Source organism: Dicentrarchus labrax, unplaced genomic scaffold (genome assembly GCF_905237075.1).
Source record: "Dicentrarchus labrax unplaced genomic scaffold, dlabrax2021, whole genome shotgun sequence".
Classification (NCBI taxonomy): Eukaryota; Metazoa; Chordata; class Actinopteri; family Moronidae; genus Dicentrarchus; species Dicentrarchus labrax.
Window position 1 is genome coordinate 14,497,428 of NW_026136712.1, and position 21,674 is coordinate 14,519,101.

The 21,674-nt window shown below is 40.7% G+C and overlaps 1 protein-coding gene across 2 annotated transcripts in view; it reads left to right on the plus strand.

The window, feature by feature from the left end:
- Window positions 1-21,674, plus strand: part of adkb (adenosine kinase b) — a 104,626-nt gene that overhangs the window by 54,692 nt on the left and 28,260 nt on the right. For both annotated transcript variants that reach the window (XM_051417209.1, XM_051417210.1), the window contains exon 7: window positions 20,285-20,455. In XM_051417209.1, the coding sequence (XP_051273169.1) occupies window positions 20,285-20,455 (171 nt within the window). The remainder of the gene's footprint in view (window positions 1-20,284; window positions 20,456-21,674) is intronic.

Genomic DNA, 21,674 nt, shown 5'->3' on the forward strand with positions numbered 1-21,674 from the left:
CACTCTTGACACCTAGCACATTAATATTAGCTATGGGAGACTCTATCCTGCAGAAAGCAGCATAAAAGGATTAATGCAGCGCTTATCCTTTTGGAAATAATGCCCTTTATTGAGCGGATTTGACACTGTAAAGGCTAATGATGACATTGAATGGAGCCAGAATAAGTAATGGCGCATCATCCCGTGTCATGCAGCCAGAATAGTCGCTATTTGCATTCCGGCGGCTCAAACTGTATTGATTTTGCTGAAGGCGTTCGGTTGTTTTTCCTCTGCAGCAGTAAGAAAGTGTTACTCAATCATCAACGTCCTGTAGCTAATGACAGTCCTCTCCCTGTAGGCCCAATGACATGCTTCGTTCATCGTCACACTGTATGCTACAGTCTCACCTCTGAGCACTGTGAGCTGCAGCAATTACTGTACATGAAACACAATATGCCAGCACGTCAGCCTCCCTGTCTGTCACGCAGAGACTGTGGGATTAATGTGGCCTTGCCCACTCACTTTAATAGTGATAAATTTGTATCCTGCCAGTCAGATCTATGAGTGTTAGCGGTACAGTTTGTACCACAAAGGTCTGACTATTTCAGTAGAACAGAAGAGGGTGGAATACCAACTTTGTACCCTATCATTTCCCTTTGACACAATATTATAGCTTTGAAGAGCAGTTTTCTATTGTGTATTCTTTTTTTCAGGACTTGAAGTGCAAAAAGTGGCCTGATTCATATTATTTTTTTTAATATCGCCCATGTACACTTGACTCTGAATGTTGCTAGATGTAAACAGGAAATGTGCCTGCATGGGGTAACCAGATCCTGCCCCACTCTGAGAATTTAAATCAAGCTAAAATGATTGTAATTCAGTGGGAGAGAGTCTCCTTGAACCCCTAACATGATTTGATTATAAAGAGGTTAAACAACTGTAATAATAAATCTGTCAGGTTTCTAATAAGATGTGCCATTTTGTACCTGGCATTATAGCACTGAGGGGCAGACAAGTGGCCATCGGGCCACCTGAGAACATTCACTCTGTTCTTTCTGCTAAATTGCTGCTTCCCTTAGGTGTTTTTTTTTTTTTTTTTTTTAGCTGACAAGATAGTAACCTTATCAATCACAGCTGCTTCCCTCTCTCTCCCAAGGACTTGTGTTGATATGTTATAAGTGCTCTCTCCTTTGGCGGTTTTAATGGGTATATTGCATGCTCATTTGAGCGATGCCTCCCTGTTTCTTAATGAGCTGATAAAGCCGCAATTATGGAGGCAAATCCTGATTTCTGATTTGCATTACCGACTCTTGTTTCACCACACACGGCGGAAATGTACATGATTGAGGTGCTGAGATGTTGGCCTCCCATCCCAGAGACTTACACGTGTGTGGGGTGGGGTGTGGGGTGGGGTGGGGGGGGGGGACAGGAGATGGACAGATTAGATTAGATACAGTAGATGCTGCATGGCCCCGGCCGCTTGTGCGTAGAATGTGATTTAGTTGTGAGGTTTGAGACGGGCTGTGGTGCTGCTCTGGGCTCTGTGATGAGTGTGGGGACAGACTGACAGTGACAGTGGGGTGGTAATGGCTCTGAATGAGGAAGAATGGCCCCTGTAAGGCCCCTCTCTCAGTGGCAGAGCAGAGCAGCCCTGTCCAAATACACTGCAAAATGAATTCTTCTCTACACCTGTGTGGATTTTTTTTTTCACAGAACTACAAATCGAGGCTATTTATAGCTTCGCCAATCTGAGGAGAAATGGTGAAAGAAATGGAAAATGCTACCCTTTAAAGAAATCCAGCCTTCACTTTTATTAAGTATCAGCATCTTCAGTAACGCCACAGCCCATCAGATGTTGAGACATCAGTGGAGGTAAAAAAGATGAGAGGATGTTGTATCATTTTTTTTTTAACAGGACCCCGATTCCGAGAGCCGAGGGGGAGACACAGGGCCGATCAAAGTCGACCTCTGGATGTGTGATCAGAGTTGCGGACATATCAGTATGAGAGCAATTGCATATGAAATCCCAGGTTTGTTTTCATACAGCCACATATTTGCCTCTCTTGCCCTCTGTGCCCTGTTTCGTCTCTCAAACTGAAACATCATGTCTAGAACTTTGGCTGGGGAGCTCTGCAGTTCATGAAAAATGCATCCACTCCGCTCTTTTTCTAACTCTTCGCCTCTGATACCCTTGTCATATCATATCCATGTCATGTCAGTGTGTATATTAATTATGTAGCAGGCGCAGTTGAGGAGACAATATTGATGCATCTCGACTAGATCTCCTATGTATATTACTCACTCGTCGTCGGGAAATATAAACAAGACTTAATTAAGGATGAGAAGACACTTTAATGTTTAGCCTTGTGAGTAAATAATTCTTTGCCAGTGTTTACAGGAAGCATTTCTATCTGCCGCCTTCTCCCTTGGGGCTCCATTTTATTCTCAGACTCTCACTCTGTTCAACCGTTGTGGTCACTTTTTTCCGGTTCAACTGAGGCGCTCGACCCGGTCATCCCGCCTGGGTTTAGCCTCTCTTTTAGTCTTATGAGCTCTCTCAAAGTATATTACCCAGTAGCACCTTTTATGGGAAGTGTCCCAAATTGCAAAGGCAATTAATTTTCTTTGCAAGAAAAAAAAATATGCATGAGTAAGAGGTCGTATTGTATTCTAACATTGCTCAGCAGTTTCACGTGTGCCAGATCCTGTTTGGGATTTGTGTTTCTGTTTATGAATCCTCCCTGTGTTGTAATCTTATGGAACTGTAACAGCACTTGAACATATCCCCCTTACCAAATGAATATCAGGAGGGAACACAGTTCTGGATGGTTCCTCTTGAAATACAGCTGATTCCCTCCGGTCCTCGTCCTCCTCCTACTGTAACAAATGGTCTCTCAGGATTAAAACCACTACAAACACTTGAGAGATATTAATCTTCTTCCAGGACCTCATTCAAAAGTTGCATTTAAAAGAAGAAAAAGAAGCTTTTTACACATTTGTCGGGTTTATTGCCAAGTTGGATATCTGTGTTCCTTGCAGATATAGATAAGCGACATCATGCTATGAAAGCATAATTCAAGTTGGTAACCCTGTCGTTGCCAACAACTGAGTAAACATTGATCCTGTGCGCTTTGTAATGCTAGAACGATTGTTTTACAGCGTAGTGATTGCAGCGGTTTGGCAGGAATAATTGGAAGTTCAAAGCGTCGATCCGTGAGTGTAGCCTGGGGATAGGTTTCTGGAGAAGCTGACACTTCAGACGTATTATGAAGCCATCACGTCTAATTTGCACAGGCCTCTTTTGTAATTTACCCCCAATTCAGAAGAACAGTCTCTTGCTCTGCAGCACAATGCACACTCTGCTTGCATTGTTCATGCTCATTGGAAGAGACACTGAGTGAATGAGTCTTGGAGCTCAAATAATGTGCAGCACTGTTCCTGTCATATTTGTTGCTGTGTAATGGCTCCTGATTTGTAGTTTCCTGCAGCGCCCTTTCGATTTGGTGCAGAGCAGACGGCGCTGCACGGTATATAGCAACTGTTTTCTGTGCATCCAGTTTAAGCAACTTGTTTACAAGTCGCTGTTGAAGCAAATGCTTGACAGATAAAGGACCTCAAAACATTGTATAGTCTTTGAGAGGGGGGAGGAAACCTCTTCAGAGGAAGGACTGGGGTTTTCCACATGCCGCCCAGACATTCTCACACATATTGAGTTTGTCTGTGTGCATCTTTGAAGATGCAAATGTGTCAACCACATGTAACCAACCACCCAGCGAGAAGCTGAGATGCTCAACTGCCTTTCTCACGGCTCTTAAATGGCTGCCAGTGATCTTCAGCAGCTCTGCGTGTCTGTGAAGCCTGCAGTTCTTTTTTAACAGACAGATTAGTTTTTGTGGGATATTGAATAATTTGTGCGCATTTATCACTGAGCAAAAACGTCAGTTTAACCACATTAGGAGACGGAGGAGAGTTTGGCTGTAAAACTTTATGACTTCTCATGTAGCAAACTGTTACAGTAGATAGTATGTGTAAGCATTTATAGTATAATGATACAGAAGCCATTAATTGGCCATCAATGTAAACCAGAAGTTACTAGAGTCATTAAATGGATTTATTAGTTAAACTCCTTAAGATCTATTTTGCATGACAATACAGACAGAGTAACTTCTACTTGCAGTACATGCAGTCGCTCCTTAATCAAGAGAATATTTATACCTCAAACTTGCCAGCCAGCTTTGACATCTGGTGTAAGAAAAAAAAAAAAGACAGCACATCATAGCTTGGCATATCCTGACAGAGGAGACATTCGTAAATTATTAATTTTTTCCCTTGCACTGTCACCTATCATTGCACTATCCTTCTACTCCGCCTGCGTTTTGAAATGCAAGAGTAGTAGTCCTGCAGTGTGGCAAGTCATGTTACTGGCTCTCATTTCAATATCTGAAGTGAAAGGTCGGGATGATATATTCTGTCCTGCCGCGGTGACAGTGACTTACACGCTACCAGTTCAAGATGGTACACTTTTACGAGGCCCACCCAGCCTGTCGAGCAAACTGATAATGAATCAATCTGTGTGAAACATTTATGGGTGCCCCCCCCTTTCCTTGCGTGAGGCCAATTAGAGCATCCTCGGTGGCCCCTGCTGTCTGAGTCAGGGAAGCCCCTTGCATTGTCATATCAATATTCCTCTGTTGATCTCCAGCTGAGGCGAGTCCGGCTGCTCTTTCCACACATGCTAATTTGCATTCGCCAGCATGTGTGGGAGATGGCATGCTGGCTGCCTCTCCTCCTTGTTCCCAAACCTACTGTTGCCTCCCTCTCTCTGTTTTTTTTTTTTTTTTTTTTTTTTTTTTCTTTCGAGAGGGAAAGGTTTCTTGATTCCTGGCATGCCAGAGAAGGGTCCTCTGAGGATTACATTGGCTAAGCCCTTATCACTCCAGGAAATTCACTGCCTGCTTAAAAAGTGGTAGGAGTAGAAAATCAAGGGGAAGTGTTATTCTTTTTAAGTTTCTCCCTATTCCCATGGAAAGTTATTACGGGTTTGAAGAAAAGTCCTTTTTTGGCACTCAAGTTTTCTCGCAACTGCATTTCATATTTCACCCTTCTTTTTTTTTTTTTTTTTTTTTTCCAAGCGGCTGGTGGAATTTTAGAAGTGGAAAATGTGAAGGCAGGTGCTTGAGAGAGAGAGAGGGAGAGAGGGGAGGCTTAGGGAGGGCTGTGCTCACTGGGAAGCGATGTTAAACATCCAGGGGAAATGTTTGTTATTCTAATGGGATACCACCATGGTAACAGCTTTTAGAGACTCCCAAGGCTTTGTGTGGAGTATATGCACGCTTTCATCAATCTCGCCTAATTTCTTTGGGGATTAGCAAATATAATCAGTCCTTTCTCCAAGTCGTCACCTGCTTATCGACATGAATATTATGGTGAAATTTAGCAGAACACAGCCCTGTTGGATGTGAAGAAAGCAATACACGGGCCATTAATATAAATCACAAATTGAAGTGAGTCACTAAATGGATTCAAAAGTCATTAGTATTCCTTTTGTGCTGAATGACATCCCCGACAGAATAGCTTACATTTTACACATACTTGCTTTTTTTTTTTTTTTTTTTTTAAATCCTTGCTACCGAGAGCAAAGCACTTCTGCTTGTATTACATCTTCAAGTTAAACATGTTTCAGACAGAGGTAATGAATTATGTTATTTTCAGATTTAATACCTTTACAGGGGTTTTAAAGGCAATGGAGTGAACTCATTTACAAGACTTGGTGAAAAAAGAAGAAGAAAACCTTGCCTGATGAGGAGCCTCCGTGTTTAAAAGGCTCCAATAACTCGTAAGCCCCTCTCAGTTTTTATACCTTTTTTCTCTCCCCCTGCAGATTTCCTTAAGTGGCTTATGTGAATTGCAATTGCCACATTGAAGCCGGGAGTATACAGAATACATTTCTTCCCGGCCGTGACCAGCTAACAGCGCGTTGAACTTGTGCGTGTGGTGATGGAGAGGTTTCACACACAGGCACTGCAGCGCCGTGGGAGTATAGCCTGACCTAAAGCTAAGCCCCCAGCCGGAACAGCCTTCCATCAAACTCTCACAACACTGCTCTCTTATCTACTGGCATTTCTGTCTGATACAAATAGCCAAGACGTGATATAGTTGGCTACATGTCATATCTGGCATTGTACTACGCTCTATCTGCTCCCCCCTCTGTGAAATATAATGCTTTTAACTCACCAGCTTTTTGCCTTGGCTATTTTTTCCATCTGTAGCACAGACAGAGACCAGTGTGTTTGCTCGTCTTGGCCAAAGGCCAAAGGCTCTTTCTGATATAATCCCCACCATCGATCAGACTTTGTTTACTCTAACATGGTTTCTCTCCCCTCCAGCAATTAGAAGGCAACCTTCCACCTCCTGCTCCACAGACCAGCTTTATAAGTTTATTTTTCCCTTAAGTGGTAATTTTTCATGTTGTGGCTAAGCTCTCAGAAGTGTGGGTGTATATTAAGTAATGGATACTCTTCAACCAGACTGACATGTTTGATAGCAATTTTTTGTTAATGTTTCTTTGTCTTTGAAGAGGAGAATTCTCCAGTCTAATCATTATACTTTATTATTTAGGGATGATTCACACATTTCCTCTGTAGCCCTTCACATCCGGTGTGTTTCATTTCATTTAGGCTGCTCCACTTAGAAGTCTCAAGCACTTTGAAATTTTAGAGAAATGGATGTGACTGTAGAAGCTCGGGATGACTCTCTGTCCGTCTGAGAGGCTCTCGTTATAATAAATCAGGCGGGAAAGTGACTGGTCTTCTCTGTGGTCTTGGCTAGAGAGGTTTATAATCCACACAGAGAGGAGCACATTTTGTTTTATTGGTAATATTGTGATAACATTAAACAAAGAGTTATGACCACTTTAAGCTCTTGGTTTAGTGCTGAAATACTTACCTGGACTCAGTGAGTTGAATTAGATGTTCACTTGCGTTTGGTTTCATGAAGAAGAATCATTGTTTAATTGTAAATAGAACGTATTTACTATGAATTCTGGGTAAATTAAGACTTCACTACCTCTCTTCTACCTAGAGCAATATTTACTTTTTATTTTATTTGAGTGATTCAAGTGTGAATGTATGCAGTACATAGAGGCAACAAAATTCCATAATAATTTTACAAAACAGTGTAACATGAACACACTTTACATTAAGAATCAGTTACTGTTATACAGCACTACACCAGTGCAGATCTCCATGTATTGCCCAGTATAGAGTAAAGTATTACGTGTTTATTATGTATTGTAAATGAGTGAAGGAAGAACAGGTTTTAGATTGTTGGAAGTTGTGTTTCCATCCCCTGGTTTCTATGACCTTTTTTAGTTTGTTCATAAAATTTTTTTTAATAAAAACGTAATGGAAAAAAGCTGAAATATCACATTAATGTTTTTAAGCTTCTCTGAGGTGGAAAAGTTGATATATACATCGATAAAAGCAAAATGTGACGGAAACCAGCGAAACATTTGACTCATTCCGTTAAAAGCTAAATTGAATGGAAACTTGACTTAAGAATTTTTAAACTTCAACCAAGCACCCACTTGAAGCTACTCAGACAGAAGAAATTGTGGAGGCAGTAAATAATATTAATGCTAAAGTTGATGAGAGTGACAAAGATGATCAAGAAAGGTGTACAAACATGGTACAAAATGCAAAGAAAGGTAATATTAAGTATATGAAAATTACAGCATTGGTAGCAAAACACACATAAGCATTTTTTTTTTTTTGCTACTATGGAAACATAATATCTTTTAGCACTGAGTCACTTCTGGTTAAACTGCTCGAAATCCTGTATTAGACTAGTCCAGTGGTTCTAAAACACAGAAGCCAAAAAAGTCTCTACACTCCACAGTTCACTTGCAGTGTGAACAGGGGAACCAAAATAATAAAAAAAAAAGATCCAAGTTGAATTTTTGTGAAATAAGCCATGTATGCGCCACCTGCAGTGGCTCTGTGCCCCCACAGTTTGAGAGCCACTGGACTGGTCCAAGATTAAAATAAGACTGGTTTAACCCTGTAGATAAGCATGACATATCTTCATGAACGAGACCCTGATGTGTTAGTCATCTTGTGCTTCAGAGAGGCAATATTAACCATGTTGCGGCTAATAAGTCTTGAAGTCAGAATTATCAAAGGCAAACGGCATGCTAATGCCTCTGAACAATTTTGATTTAACATCTAACACATTGCTTCACCCTGTTACTTGTGGTTTTGGCAGACAACCCTGACGCCTACCAGCAGCATCTGAATTTAGTGATTTTTTTTAGGTTTTTTGTTTGAGTCTTAAGAAAGACTCATTTTCTGGCTGTGATTATAGCCATCTCTGGCTATCCTGAAGTGGGAAAAGCTCTTAGTACACTACACTACCAATATTTGAGTGCTTTGAGGGAGGAAAATGTCTGTTTAGCCCAGTGCAGAGCAATAACTTTCACAATAACTCACCAACAGAATATAAGTACAGGAACAGCGGCCAACTTGTAATGGTATTATCATGCATTCAATTTAAAAACGTTCAGTTCAGTTCCTTCAGTGTCTCTATTTTAGCCAGCACTGACCCCATCTCTTTGCAATCAAAATGCCACAGCAACAAGTGAGTCCTTTTTATAGAACTTATTCTTGCATTGACAAGACTGGTAAACCTTCTGCTGAGCGCACCGTTTCTGCTCTTCCTCTTTCTGTGTTTACATCATCTGTGTGCACTCAATATAATTCCCCCTGTTGGCCTGAATAAAAACAAAGGCAATCAGAGTTGACATCATCACAGCACCAGGAAGATAAAAACAGGTGGAGTGAATAAACAAGCTCTAAAGTTTCCTAGCCTTGACAGTATTTCTTACCAGTTGTCATTTTATATAGCTGTGTCATTTTGTGCATAATTCCACGGTGCATTGGCTTGGCTTGATTTGATTTAGGACCTCCACTTTAAAGGAAATTGGGCTTAGGGTATGAAAGTTCACACTTCTTGCCTCCAGGCAATTGATTTTTCTGAGCTTGATTTTAGTGCTGTAGCAATACCAGTATTGAGTGTTAGCACCGTGTTGTGTCACTGAGGTCCAAAGATACTCTCCACCTAACCTTAGAGCTCAGTGTGATTTTATAACTTTAAAGTTAGTAGGGATGAAGTTACAGGGGAAATGTGTTGATTTAACTCTATAACAAGTCATTGATTAGCTGACAGGAAGTGTTTAATCATCTAAGTCATTTGTCAAAGTAAAATTATTCTCCAGCGTAAAAAATATGTTCGGCTTTTCTGTTTTGAATGATTATAAACTGAAAATCTAAAATAGGCAAAACAATTTACTAACTAGTTGATAATTAAAATAATATGAATTACAGTGATTTTGGATAGTTCTGTTTGATTGTAGATCATAGAAAGTCTGTAAAATGCATGACATTTATATTATTTTGTCCTTCAAACATGGAAAAACTCACATTTTCTTAATTGTTGGACATGATTGGTCAGTTGTTTTATTTATTTATTTATGTATTATATAACCAAGAAAGCCTTGTCGAGATAAAAAAAACAATTTTTCAAGAGTGTTCTTGCCAATATAAATCAAAAAACACAAAATATATAACAAGATCAGAATTAAAGGGGCTGTCGACCAATTCGACGTATAAAGGTCAGTTTACTAGTATTGAGGAAAACCCCTCAGTCAGTTTACAGTATAATGTCCTGGCCCTGGAGAAGCTTTTTAAAGGCTGAGAAAATAGCCCTTGATGATGTCATCAGGGGTTATTTTCTCAGCTTGGGATTGAAGAAATTAAAATTAACCTTTGTTTGAAAAGTCGGGCATTAATCAGACACATAGGGTTTAATGAAAAGTCACTGTTATGTTACATAATGGAAAGTGTAAGATCTGGCAGTTTTGAAGCTCAAACCTTGGCGCAGGACCCCTTTTTAAACTTAAATTGGGAAAGTCATAAATGAAACGAGAATCATTCAAAAGAGCGATTCGATTTTTGTTTGCAGTCTAAAAAGCTGCTGCAACTTTTTACCCTATGTGCTCATTTCAAATTCTAATTTGGCGATTAGGGAAGAATCTGTTGATAGCTGTTGGTGTTTTCATCCGGGGGCCATCATATTACAATTTCAATTAGAGGAATTTTTTTTTCCCAAACAGGCATGAATAATTAAAAGTTCTTTTGCTGCCACGTGTTCTCCTATTTTGCTGGTGCTGAGCGCACACAGTCAGAAGTTATTATTAGACTGAATTTAAGCGGCCCCATGTCCTCGGCTCTGAGCAGTGGGCACCGAGCTCCTGCATTGAGTTTGACAGCCTTCACACAATATTGTGCAAGGGCGCTCCCTTAGCTTCTCATGCTGGTTAAATGTAATATGGCAGATGGATAGTATTTGCAGGGAGAGCGGGGGTCTCACCCTCCCTCTCACTCTTTTTTTTTTCGCCGTCTCTTGCCAGTACCTCAGACATTTCAAGGGGGAGAAATATGTATCAAATTAACTCTTAGCAACAGGGCCTCCAAGCTCCCTGCCCTTGTCTTTTCAGCAATCAGAGCTTTGTTATTTTAGTCTTTCAACCAAAACCAAACTGGATTCAATGGCTTCAGCAATTACCTGTAATTTTCCAACCTGGTGCGCTAGCTTTCACCGGAGCGACTGTGAACAGTGAAAGATTGTCTCCTCGGTTCCTCATTTTAGTGTTCAAGTTAAGTGCACTAATTCATTTACATCCACAGAGTGGCACATTTGGAAATGTTCACTTCCCAGCAGCAGGAATGTCTGCAGAGATTTGGTTTCTGTCTGTGCACAACCTCCCAGTCACTGAAACTAGAAACCCCTCTGCAGTGTCGACACTCCGACACTGAACCTCTGCTTTATACATCTGACCCATATATTAATACGTCCTTTCAAGCCAGTTCAGAAGAGACAACTCTGAAGCCCCGACATCTGTTTTCACATTGCAGACTTTTAGCCCATTTTTCCATCGACCCCCACAAACTCCCCTTTCCGTTCCCCTTCCTGTTCTCAAATCGTGTAAGAAACTACAGGAGCTCAACTTGACTCCATAAGTGTATATGTGTGTGTTTGTGTGAGTCGGAGTGATGTTTCCCCTTCAGTGGTACTGAAGGAGAAAGAACTGCTCGCACTAAAATGCTAATTAAGTGCAGTGTGGCAGACAAGGACACTTGAGAGTGTATGCATTAGCAAATTTTAACTCCCTGCAAACCAAACAGTTTGTTCTGGGCTAATCTCCCAATGATGGAGGCAAGAAAAACAGTAGGAACCAGAGAGAGTAGAAAATATAGACTAGCTTTAGAACATGAAGAGGGAAGAGAGAAGCGTGGTTTTCTTTTTCATTACCAAGATAACACAGTCTTAGGAGAAGAAAGCATCTCCTCTGGCATCGTTTTTTTGTTTCATCTCCTCACGGAGGTAACATATGGTATCTGTAAGGGAGAGTCAGTTTGTGCTATGCGGTGAATTATTTTGTGGATTAGTATTGGCATTTAAATGCTCTTGGCTTTAAATCTTGTCTGTTTTAGATCTTAAGTACATTCCTTGGCATCCCGCTCTCCCGCTCAGGCTGGCCTCTTCCCCCAGCCAACACATTTTTGAAACTGTAGAGCTTAACAGGAGAGCAAAAGGCAACCATTTGAAAAGACCCTGAAGCTGATCTCAAATTACTTTTAGTGAGATACCACTCAAATCAAACCAATTCTTCCAATGTTGTGATGCCAACAAACTCTTAACCTCAAGTTCAGGTTAAAAACCTTTTTTTAATTTTTTTCCATCCATTACTTTACAGAGCGGAGGCGTCTGAGGTTAATGTAATTACGGTCTCTGATGGTTGTACAAATTGCAGGCTGGTAGCGTGACACACGCTCCCCTAAAGTGTTCTGTGGTTGGCTCTAATGTCTTGTTTTATCCACGCTCATTAAGACGACCTTGGCCAGGTATGTTTGGTTACTGCCACAACCTTCTAGCTGCATCTCTATATTTCATGTACACCACAAGAGACCTTCACGACATTTGGGAAAAATATCCGCTGGCTTGAAAATCGGTTAATATTTAAACCAGAGAAAATGTTTTAGAAATAAAAACCACCGCAGTTAGTAAGTGATGTCTCTGCCCAGTTGTTAAATCCAGCATTTGTGGCACATTTATGTTGCCCTAGAGATCTTGGCTGACATGATAGCCCCCTTTCCTCATCTCCAAGCGGCCTTTAAAAGCACCCCCCCCTTCTGTTTCCAGTACAGTTGGCCTCCCTCCAGCTCCCTCAGAAGAAGTGGATGAATTCCTAGATGTCTGATAAGCTTCACCAGAACATGATTCTTAATGGAAGAGAGAAGAAGAAGAGGCAGATGCTATCAGCACAGTTGAATTGCCTTGCAGTCAGATCAAACATCCTAAAAGTGCAGGGAATGCTGAATCATGTTGCGAGGTTGTTATACATTTATCTCCTCTGTTGGTTTAATTGAACTTGTTTCTAAATGAAACCAACTGGCCGCTCCGATGCAAACAAAACATCATTAGCATTGTGAAAATCCCAGTTGTTTTTGTAGCTTTTTTTCCCCACTCAGTTCCTTTGAAATGAAAAGCCTTAAATGAGCCCTTTTCATCCTTATAATTTTTTTCCCTTCCACTCAAGGCACTTTGTGACACCATTAATCACTTACCTCTGTTTGTTTGTCCTCTTTCTTTCTCCTGTTTATCGAGCCAGATACTGACACAAATTCCCCCCACCCGTCATCATGTGCGAAGGTCTTGTTTGTCCCTGTGTGTTTGTGTGTAAAACAGCAGGACCTTCAGGATCGGGGAGTAAAATATATCTCGCAACACTAGCGTAGCGTGCCAGAGGTGTCTTGATGGCGATGGAGTCATACTGAGCTAATGAAGCTCCAAACCTCAACTATCGATCCACCTCGCAATGGTGCTTTACAGAGATAACTGAGGAGGAGAGCAGTGTGTGGCCTCACGCGCGCTCTGATCTGTGTGACATCTAATTCTGTGTAATGAACCCTGTGCACCAGAGAGCATGATGGGGGGCTGTCTATGGTAATGACAGGGATAGCATGGCCTGGGCGGCTTTTGAAAAGCTTTGAAACACTGCCGGTTAGCTCACAGGGCTTTTCTAACAACGAAGAATTTATCACTAGAGCAACCGCCTCTATAAAATTACTTGAAACAAAGTTGTATACATGGATTTAGTGAATACACAAAGTCCTTCTGCTGCTCTGCTACTTTGTAGTTTCTGATTGTATGCCGTATTTCCATTTCTCTACTTTGTAACTCTATTGTTACCTTTCTATACCCTCTACAAGCAGCACCTATTTCATACTTGTCCGTCCTAGAAGAGGGATCCATCCTCTGTTGCTCTTCCTGAGCTTTCTCCGATTCCTGTTCTGAAAGACGTTTTTGTGTAATAGAAGCTTTTCCTTACCTGAATTGGAGGGTCCAACTCGAAACCAACAGTCACATTAGCCCTCCCTCCATTGAAACTCATTTGAAAAAATTAAAAAACCTTGAAATAAGTATTTAGTAGCGAAATCACAAACTGTGAACAGTGTATCAGAGCAATAATGTGGTTTGTAGACTAGCAGTGTGGCATTGTACTGAACAGGATGAAGTACACAACTAGAATAATGACTTTTATTTTCAACTACACTGCATAAGTGTTTCTATTGGCCAACAGAGGCCAAGAGTTGAACAAAGGTTAACTACAAGCCGTGAGTCTGCTCGAGCTGGCCAGAGATTGCATCAAAACAGGGAATACATCCTTGAATTCAGTCGTACTGGCTTTCACAAGAAGATTTTCACAGAGTTAGGTGCTTTTGTGACTGCAACATTAGGCTGTATTCAGACTGAAAACAGCACTGCATTCAAGAATTGCAAGGGGCTTTGTATTGCTGTAGGTAGAGGTGAGAAGATGAAATATGATCCAGGAACATCCACAACTCTGAAGGTTAATCAGCAGACCTGAAGGGAAACGGTGGATTGTTTTACAGGCGGTGATCCTGAACGAAAATTTTAAATATTTATTTTGTTTGAATTTAAGATTTTAATTCATACACCATTAATCATCTCCCAACAATTACTGCTTCAACACGTAAACCATCAAATAAATAAAATGACTAACTAACTCCACCAAACACCATTATCCAAGTGAAAATTGTGCAACCAAATTCATTCAGTCAAAATTAAGTAATCTGTTTTGGTAAATGGCGCCTCCTCAGTTCTTCAGCAGTAAATACATTATTTTTTTTAAATCAAAATTTAGGAAAAGTACAGTGGCTCCTCCCCCCATGTTGTTATGAATGTGTCAATGGTGACCAGCCTCGGATCAGACACCATAAAGGGCTCAGATAAGAGGATTGTATCAGGGATGGATGTGTCTGAGAGGGGAGATTCGGACAATTGAGAAAGTTCATAGCGTCTTGCTGTAAGTACCTGAAAAAATTCTACTTGGGAAGGCTGAGTGGTTTTTTTTATGAAAGACTTTGAATACCTTTCCTGTGCCATACTCGTAAAAAACAGCATCCTGAACCGATGATTTTAAAAGATGATTAAACAAAATGGGTTAGCTGTACAAGTTAAATTGAGTCCATAGTCTTATGTTTTACCACGGGGTTCCTGATTTCATTGAGGGGAAGTGAAGATCCAAGAATAGAGAGATTATCATCAGAGTGCAGATGCATCACTACCCAGTCAGGACTGCTGGTGTGGCTGTAAACCAAAATGCAAGGCAGCGCAGGTTAGCAGCCCAATAATAGAAACTAAAGTTTGGAAAACCCAAACCGCCAGTTGCCTTGAGTTTTTGAAGGTAGGCCTTGTTAAGACAAGGGCACTTACTCGGCCATATAAAGGAGGAACTAACTGAATCAAGTTGGTTGAAGAAGAATCTGGGGATAAAAAGTGGTAAAGCCTGGAAAAGATACAAGAGTTTAGGTAAGATGGTAATTTTGACTGCATTGATACTCACCACAAGAAACATGGACATAGGTGACCACTGTTCTCTTTTAATTAAGTCTGTATATTTCCAGTAAATGTAAATTTTGACATATTTTCACAATTGACTTCGATCTTAATAGTAACTGAAAACAACACAACTGTTAACCACATGGAGATGGGTGGGTGGAGATGTGTTGACATTCAGAGTTTTACAAGAAGCTTCTCAACGCGGAAAATCTGCAGAGGTGTTATCAGAGTTCTGCGGGTGTGTGGGCCTACTTATCAGGCACCCAAGTACAGCTGTTTGTAATCAATCAATCAAACTTTATTTGTATAGCAATTTTCATACAGTTTAGTGCAGTTCAAAGTGCTTCACAGATGATAGACCAGAAGATAATAAGACAGAATGGAGTTAAAATTAAATCAGGTTTATTTAAAAATAGAATACAATAATAGAAATGACATTACAATACAACAATACAATCAATTTTACAGGTGTAGCAATAATATTTAATAAAAGCTATATTAATATATATATATACATGATAAGGAAATAGTGCAAATAAATAATGAAATTATTATAAGAAAATATGATAAAAATTGTAATTTTTTTTAAAAAAAAGCAAGTAAATAATGTCTAAAAAGCCAGGCTACAGGGGTCGGCTTTGAGTTTACGTTTAAAAATGTCAACACTCCCAGCTGCTCTCAGATCCTCCGGCAGGCTGTCCCAGCAGCTCGGAGTGTAAAAACTAAAGACTGCCTCGCCAAAAAGGTTTTTGTTCTGCACTTTGGAACTACTAGAGGGCTCGTGCCAGAGGATCTGAGGGCCCGTGCTGGTTCATACACTGTGAGCATGTGTGACCGGTGCGAGACCATGAAGTGTTTTTAAAAACAAGTAAAAGAATTTTAAAATCAATGCAAAAGCTGACAGGCAACTGCAGCCGATTTGTAACTTTTTTTTTGGGGTAGACCAGAAAAGAGCGCATTAAAGAGTTTCTCCGTGTCACTCAGAGAGAGAAATGGTGGTGCTTATGCAGTATAGTGGAAAGTTCACACACGGACAATCCGAGTCATCAGCAATGCAGTGGGTTCATGGAAATTATGAGTAGGTTGTGGTTATTAAAGCAGTACTAATATTGCTTTGAATACAGCTTTGAATCTGCATTAACCTTTCTTTTTTTTGACCACTTGGGGTCAACAGAAGAAGCTGTAAACACAACACTAACATATTATCGCATTATAAAGCGAAGGTTAACATATGTCATGTTATTTTATTCCTTTCCACTGTCAGCCTAGACATATAGACAGATAGAAATATCTATGTCACTGGGTGCCGTTCAGGCAGAGTTCATGGACCAAACTATGATACTCTCCCAGTTGTGTCCTCGCTTGGTTTATTTTCTTTTACGCAGCTTTGATGTCTGTGTCTGAGAGAGACAGTGGTGGTCAAGCGACACAGACCGTGAATGGGGAAAGGGAGCGACAGTAGCAAGAAAGCCAGTGAATCAGAGAAATAAAAAGTTATTTTCTGATTGTTTCACAGCGCTTGCGGTCTAAAGCACACATAAACACACCCACACACCACCGCACCAGTCTGCGGCTAATCACCACAACGTGTAAATATGGCCTGAATGCAGCCTTACACCCTCAATTCAGATAGGGACAAACCGGAAAAAACTTTTTAACAGGGATAAAAATTTAAGAAATATCAAGATGGTTGGAGCAAAGTAGCAAAACGTTGCCTATTTATACATCCAGTAGACTCAGAGCAACATTAGTATTTGTCTAAAGTCATGTTTCTGGCCACCTGGCAAATGGAAGTCCGACATTCACTTTCCTTTTTAGTTTTGATTTGGTCTCCTCGAGACCTCATCAACCCTGAGGAAAATATCTGGCTCTTTAGTTGCTAAATGCTCCACTATGTTCAGCTGGTGAACATAGTTGCTTACTGTGTCTGTCTGCTGTTCGGTGCTGGGCAGGTATTGCACAGTGGGATTATCAGAGCTTTCTCACTGAAAACAGCTGCCTCCTCCGTCTGGAAGGAACTCTGAGGAGAGCAGTCGGACTGAGCCAAAACAGTACAATTTTGGGCTCTAAAACTGAAACAATGACATGAAAGGCTCTAAAAAGCTGAGGGCTGAGCTGAGGAGAACCGAAGAGTTGGGTGATAATTCTCTCGCTGCAAGTGACCCCTTTCATATTATACGTAGTCATTTCATCCATTTAAGGACAGAGGGTCCTTATTTTGTAAAACCCTCTGAGAGAAACTTGTGATTTCTGGCTGTATAAATAAACTTGACTAAGATCTGGGGATTTGATGAAATTTAGTACTGCAGTGGCCATAATTACTCTTTTCACTGAAGTGGTGATGGTTTAAATTCCCTCCATCATTCCTGAGTAATAGGAAGTGTCAAACAAAACCTTCATGACACAGTGCTTTGAACACTCCCCTTTATCCCTGCAGAATTAAAATAGACCTGAAAAAAAGCTTTTCCTTTTCCATGACCACCTCTGCTGCTGGTGCAAATGAAAATGCCCTTCCCAAAATAGATCATTTTTACCCTTCAGATGTCCACTTTTATTTTAAGCCTGGTGACACCATGCCATCCATCACACCCAGTGTTTCAGATGTGAGCAGCCCTGGGGAAAACACTGATACAATGCAGGGAAAGTGTGATAGCGTGCTGCTGCTGTGTAGTTAGGACCTCTATGGTTAGGCTACCACTAATTTCATCTCAGAGTAGCATTTAGACATTTTCTTTGTGTGAGTAAAGTGGAAGTCATTCCCCTTTTTAGGGTAAACATTGAAAATGGATGCCCTGCCTTTCCAACTCTTCCCTCAAATTACCACTTGACATGGCCAAACATCGCTCCGCATTATTGTCTGCCAGGAAAATGCATTTCTGAATGCTTTATTGAATGTTTTGGCTGGGTGGAAATTGTACGAAGTGTACCCAGGGCTTTGATCATCTTGACCTGGAAATGCGATAGTCACCCCACTTCACAGGGCTCTCTGACACCTGGGAAACTGGATCTGGTATTCTTGATACATGATCTGCACCGCAGCACTAAAGACTTAACTTCTCCTGTTTCGTAGTCGGCAGAGACTACTGATGGGAACTGGAATTTCACATGGCTCAGACTGAGGCTTTTTTTTTTTTTTCTCCCACAAGCCACTGGAGTCACAACATTTGGAGGCTGGTGGAAAAAATGGCCTGTATGATTTTTATGAACGAGATTCCTGCAGCATTACTTTGGCTTCACACACAGACGCACAAAAAGGTTTTTATTTGTAGATTGGATTTTTCATTTTTGTGTCTCAAAGCTGACAAAAGATTTCTGGCGGATGTTGTGAAGCAACATGTAAGTGTGCACAGTGAAACCCCAATATAGACCTGACATTCTTTGAGTCATCAAAAAGATAGCATTTTTGATTTGGATATTCATCTTTGGGTTCGTTTTCAAGTGGTCCTGCTGTGTTGTGCAGCAGAGGTGGGCCTAGCGTCATAGATGAAGAAACTTTATTGAAATAAAACACAAAGCTGTAGGGAAAAACCGCAGGAGCACTTTTTCTCACAACTAATTCCATAGATTTTATGGTTGTGACAACTGTTTAGGGTGCCATTTTCTAACTAAATTAATCATAAGATGTATCAAGTTCTGATTGGCTCAACAACTTCCTGGGAGAAACCTGATGAGACTTAAAGATTATGGTGTAATTTTATGGTGTATGTTTTTGGCCATGTTGTTTATTTTCACATAGTGAAACCAATGTCACTGTAACATGGCGTCCCTTGGATCGGAGGCAGTGTGTTTTTCAGATCCATAAAAGCATCACATCAAATCTAAACTAACTTGAGTGCTTAAATAAGAATAAGGTGTTAGAGTATAAGAGGATTGTTTTTGTATTATGTGGATATAATTCATTCAGAAATCTGTTTGTGTTTTACAGTGCTGAGCAATTTAATGTGATAGGCCTGGCAGTGGTATGAGGGTTGAAGCACATTACACAGAGCCAGTGTGTGATTAGAGAAGCTGTGGCATGGCTTTTAAAGTTCACGGCCCCTCAGGATATTTGATCGAGCCGCCGGCCTTTGATCAGTGTTAACATTACGGTAACCATGACAGTTTATTTTCAACTACCAAAAAAAGACCATTTGTGTCAGAAAACAATCTCCCCTTCCTCTGACACGTTGGCACGCCGCAAAAGAAAAATGTCAGGGTCAGTGATGGGCCATTAGCCCAGAGTGAGTTCCTTTTGTGATCCAAGATCCATTTAAAACACCTTTTTAGTCGTCAACAGATGGTACCGTGACACAGCAACCACAGGCGTTGACCTGTGCCTTAACTTGAAGACATTTCCCAAAAAACCACAGGACATACAGCACCGCAGAGGAGCGAGAATGTCTGCCCAGAGAATGAATGACACCCATGAATGTGTAATAAAGAATTCACCTGCTTAGCACGCCTGTATTGTAATGCCTTGTACATTTGATTGACTACACGGTCACCCTCTATTCATCGGTATTATACCCTTTTCTTTTTCATGGAGGTCGCTCCTTCATTCCTGCAAATGTCATAGCGCTTAAATGAGAACTGCACTGTAGCCCACAATGGAAGCTTTTCAGCCAGATTAAATGTATCACTGTGCTGAAACTTTCCTTTCCTCTCTCCCCCTTTTGCCCCTATTGTGACACAGTGGTTTTACAGAGCAGCTTGTTGCTGAAAAACAAGGTTAAGAAGATCAGTATCAAAGGAGGAGTGTTTTTGTGTGGCTTGCAGGAGAGTCTCGCTTCAGGTTTCCACCTGAAACACAAAGGTGTTTTCTTACCTGATTTGTATTCATTCACACAATGAGTGGACCTGCCTCTCTTGTTTCCAAGTAAGGAGAGTCCAGACGAGACTTTTGTTCGCCCTATCATCGGATACGTGCATGTTGCTTCCTCCAGTACAAGCCTTGGAGCCCAGCCACAGGCTTTGTCCTGGATGGATTTTTTCCTGCCCTTTTTCCTCTTCTTTGTTGCTCTGTGTATGTTCTAAAGAAACCATTTCAGATAAATGTTTCAGCACTACCGCTTTTTTTTTCCTTTTCCTTTTGGCTTCTTATTTCAATAAGCCTTGTCACCCTAAAATTGCCTCGTCAGAATCCAGAACCCACAAATTACCAGTTTAAAATGTGTTTCAGTCCATAGGAGCCTGTAATTCAGTCCATTATGGTGCATGTTGTGCTCTCAAAACACAGACAGTCTACCTATACAGTGGTACTGTACAGATAAACTTGTTTGGTTCAATTGAGGTCAGTCAAACTGCTTAACACATGATGTAAGTAAATAATATTCTTGTTTTTCAGGGTTTTTTCCTGACTGTGTCCCCGGAGTCAATCCTGAAGGTGGCGAAGCACGCTTCAGATAACAACAAAATCTTCTGCATGAACCTCTCAGCACCTTTCATCAGCCAGTTCTTTAAAGAGCCCTTGATGAAGGTCATGCCTTACGTCGACATCTTGTTTGGCAACGAGACGGTAAGTGAAACGAGACATGTGTTCAGGCCTCTTCAGGACAGATATTCTGTTTGCCAACACATTGTTTTAATTGAGATGTACAGTACATGTCTTCTTGTGTTTTTGTTTGTATTTATCTCCACAAAATAAGTTCAGTCGTGTTTGTCTGTTTTGTTTTTTAGTTATTTGGTAGGATATCTCAAAAGGCTGTTTGGTTGCACGTCAAGTGCTTTATGTTTTGTCTCGTAACTCCTGAAAAGTAAGGCAGAGAAGCAAAATACATTTTCTTCCAAATCCCTTCGTCCTTGACAAGATAAGCCATGCCCATTTTATGTCATAAAATACTGTACAACATTAATGAATTTGAACATAACAAATTAGAATATAATGACATGTTTAGCCACGCTAGCAGCATGCTGTGTGCACCACTTGGGTCCAGACTGAAATATATCAACAGCTATTGGATGGCTTGCCATCAGATGTTTTACAGACATTCATGGTCCTCTGAGGATGAACCCAAAGACTTTTTCCTCCAGCACCTCCATGAGCATGACATTTTTGTTTTTGACTGAAATATCCCGACAACTAATGGATGGATTGTCGTGAAATTTGGTACAAACATTCATGTCCCCCCTTGACGTGTCTCTTAATATGTGACCAAATACCTACAGAACAAAAGACATTACCGTCAGCATCAGCTGTACTTTGTTTTGTGTCATTTGTAGATGTTGTCATGCTTACACACTAAACGTAGGTAGTGAACATGGTAAACATTATTGTATACCTGCTAGACATCAGCATGTTAGCACCATCGTACTACAAGATTACTACTACAGATTTAGATTTAAAAAAATAATAATAATCTAGGCTGCAGATCAGTCAATCATTGTGTGTGTGAGATGCAAAGCCCATTAGCATTAATACAAGAAGTGCAAAAGATTATGCAATCTTGTTGGAGGTGTGTGCTCTCTGAGTGCCTTATAGTTTGACACTATATCCCCTCACCTTGTTTAAAGCATCAATCAAAATGTCATGTCCACTGTTTCATTCCACTCATTGCTCTCATTTCTCCTCAGTATCCATTTAACTTCTCACTTATCACTGCCCCATAAAGAGATGAATAAGAATTAGCCCAGTAATCATTCATCTCAATCGCGTCACCATTTCATGCCAGTTGATCCATTGATTTTTCTCGCCGCTGTGGAAGCGGGTCGCTGGTTGGAGGTCAAGCTGTGGTCAC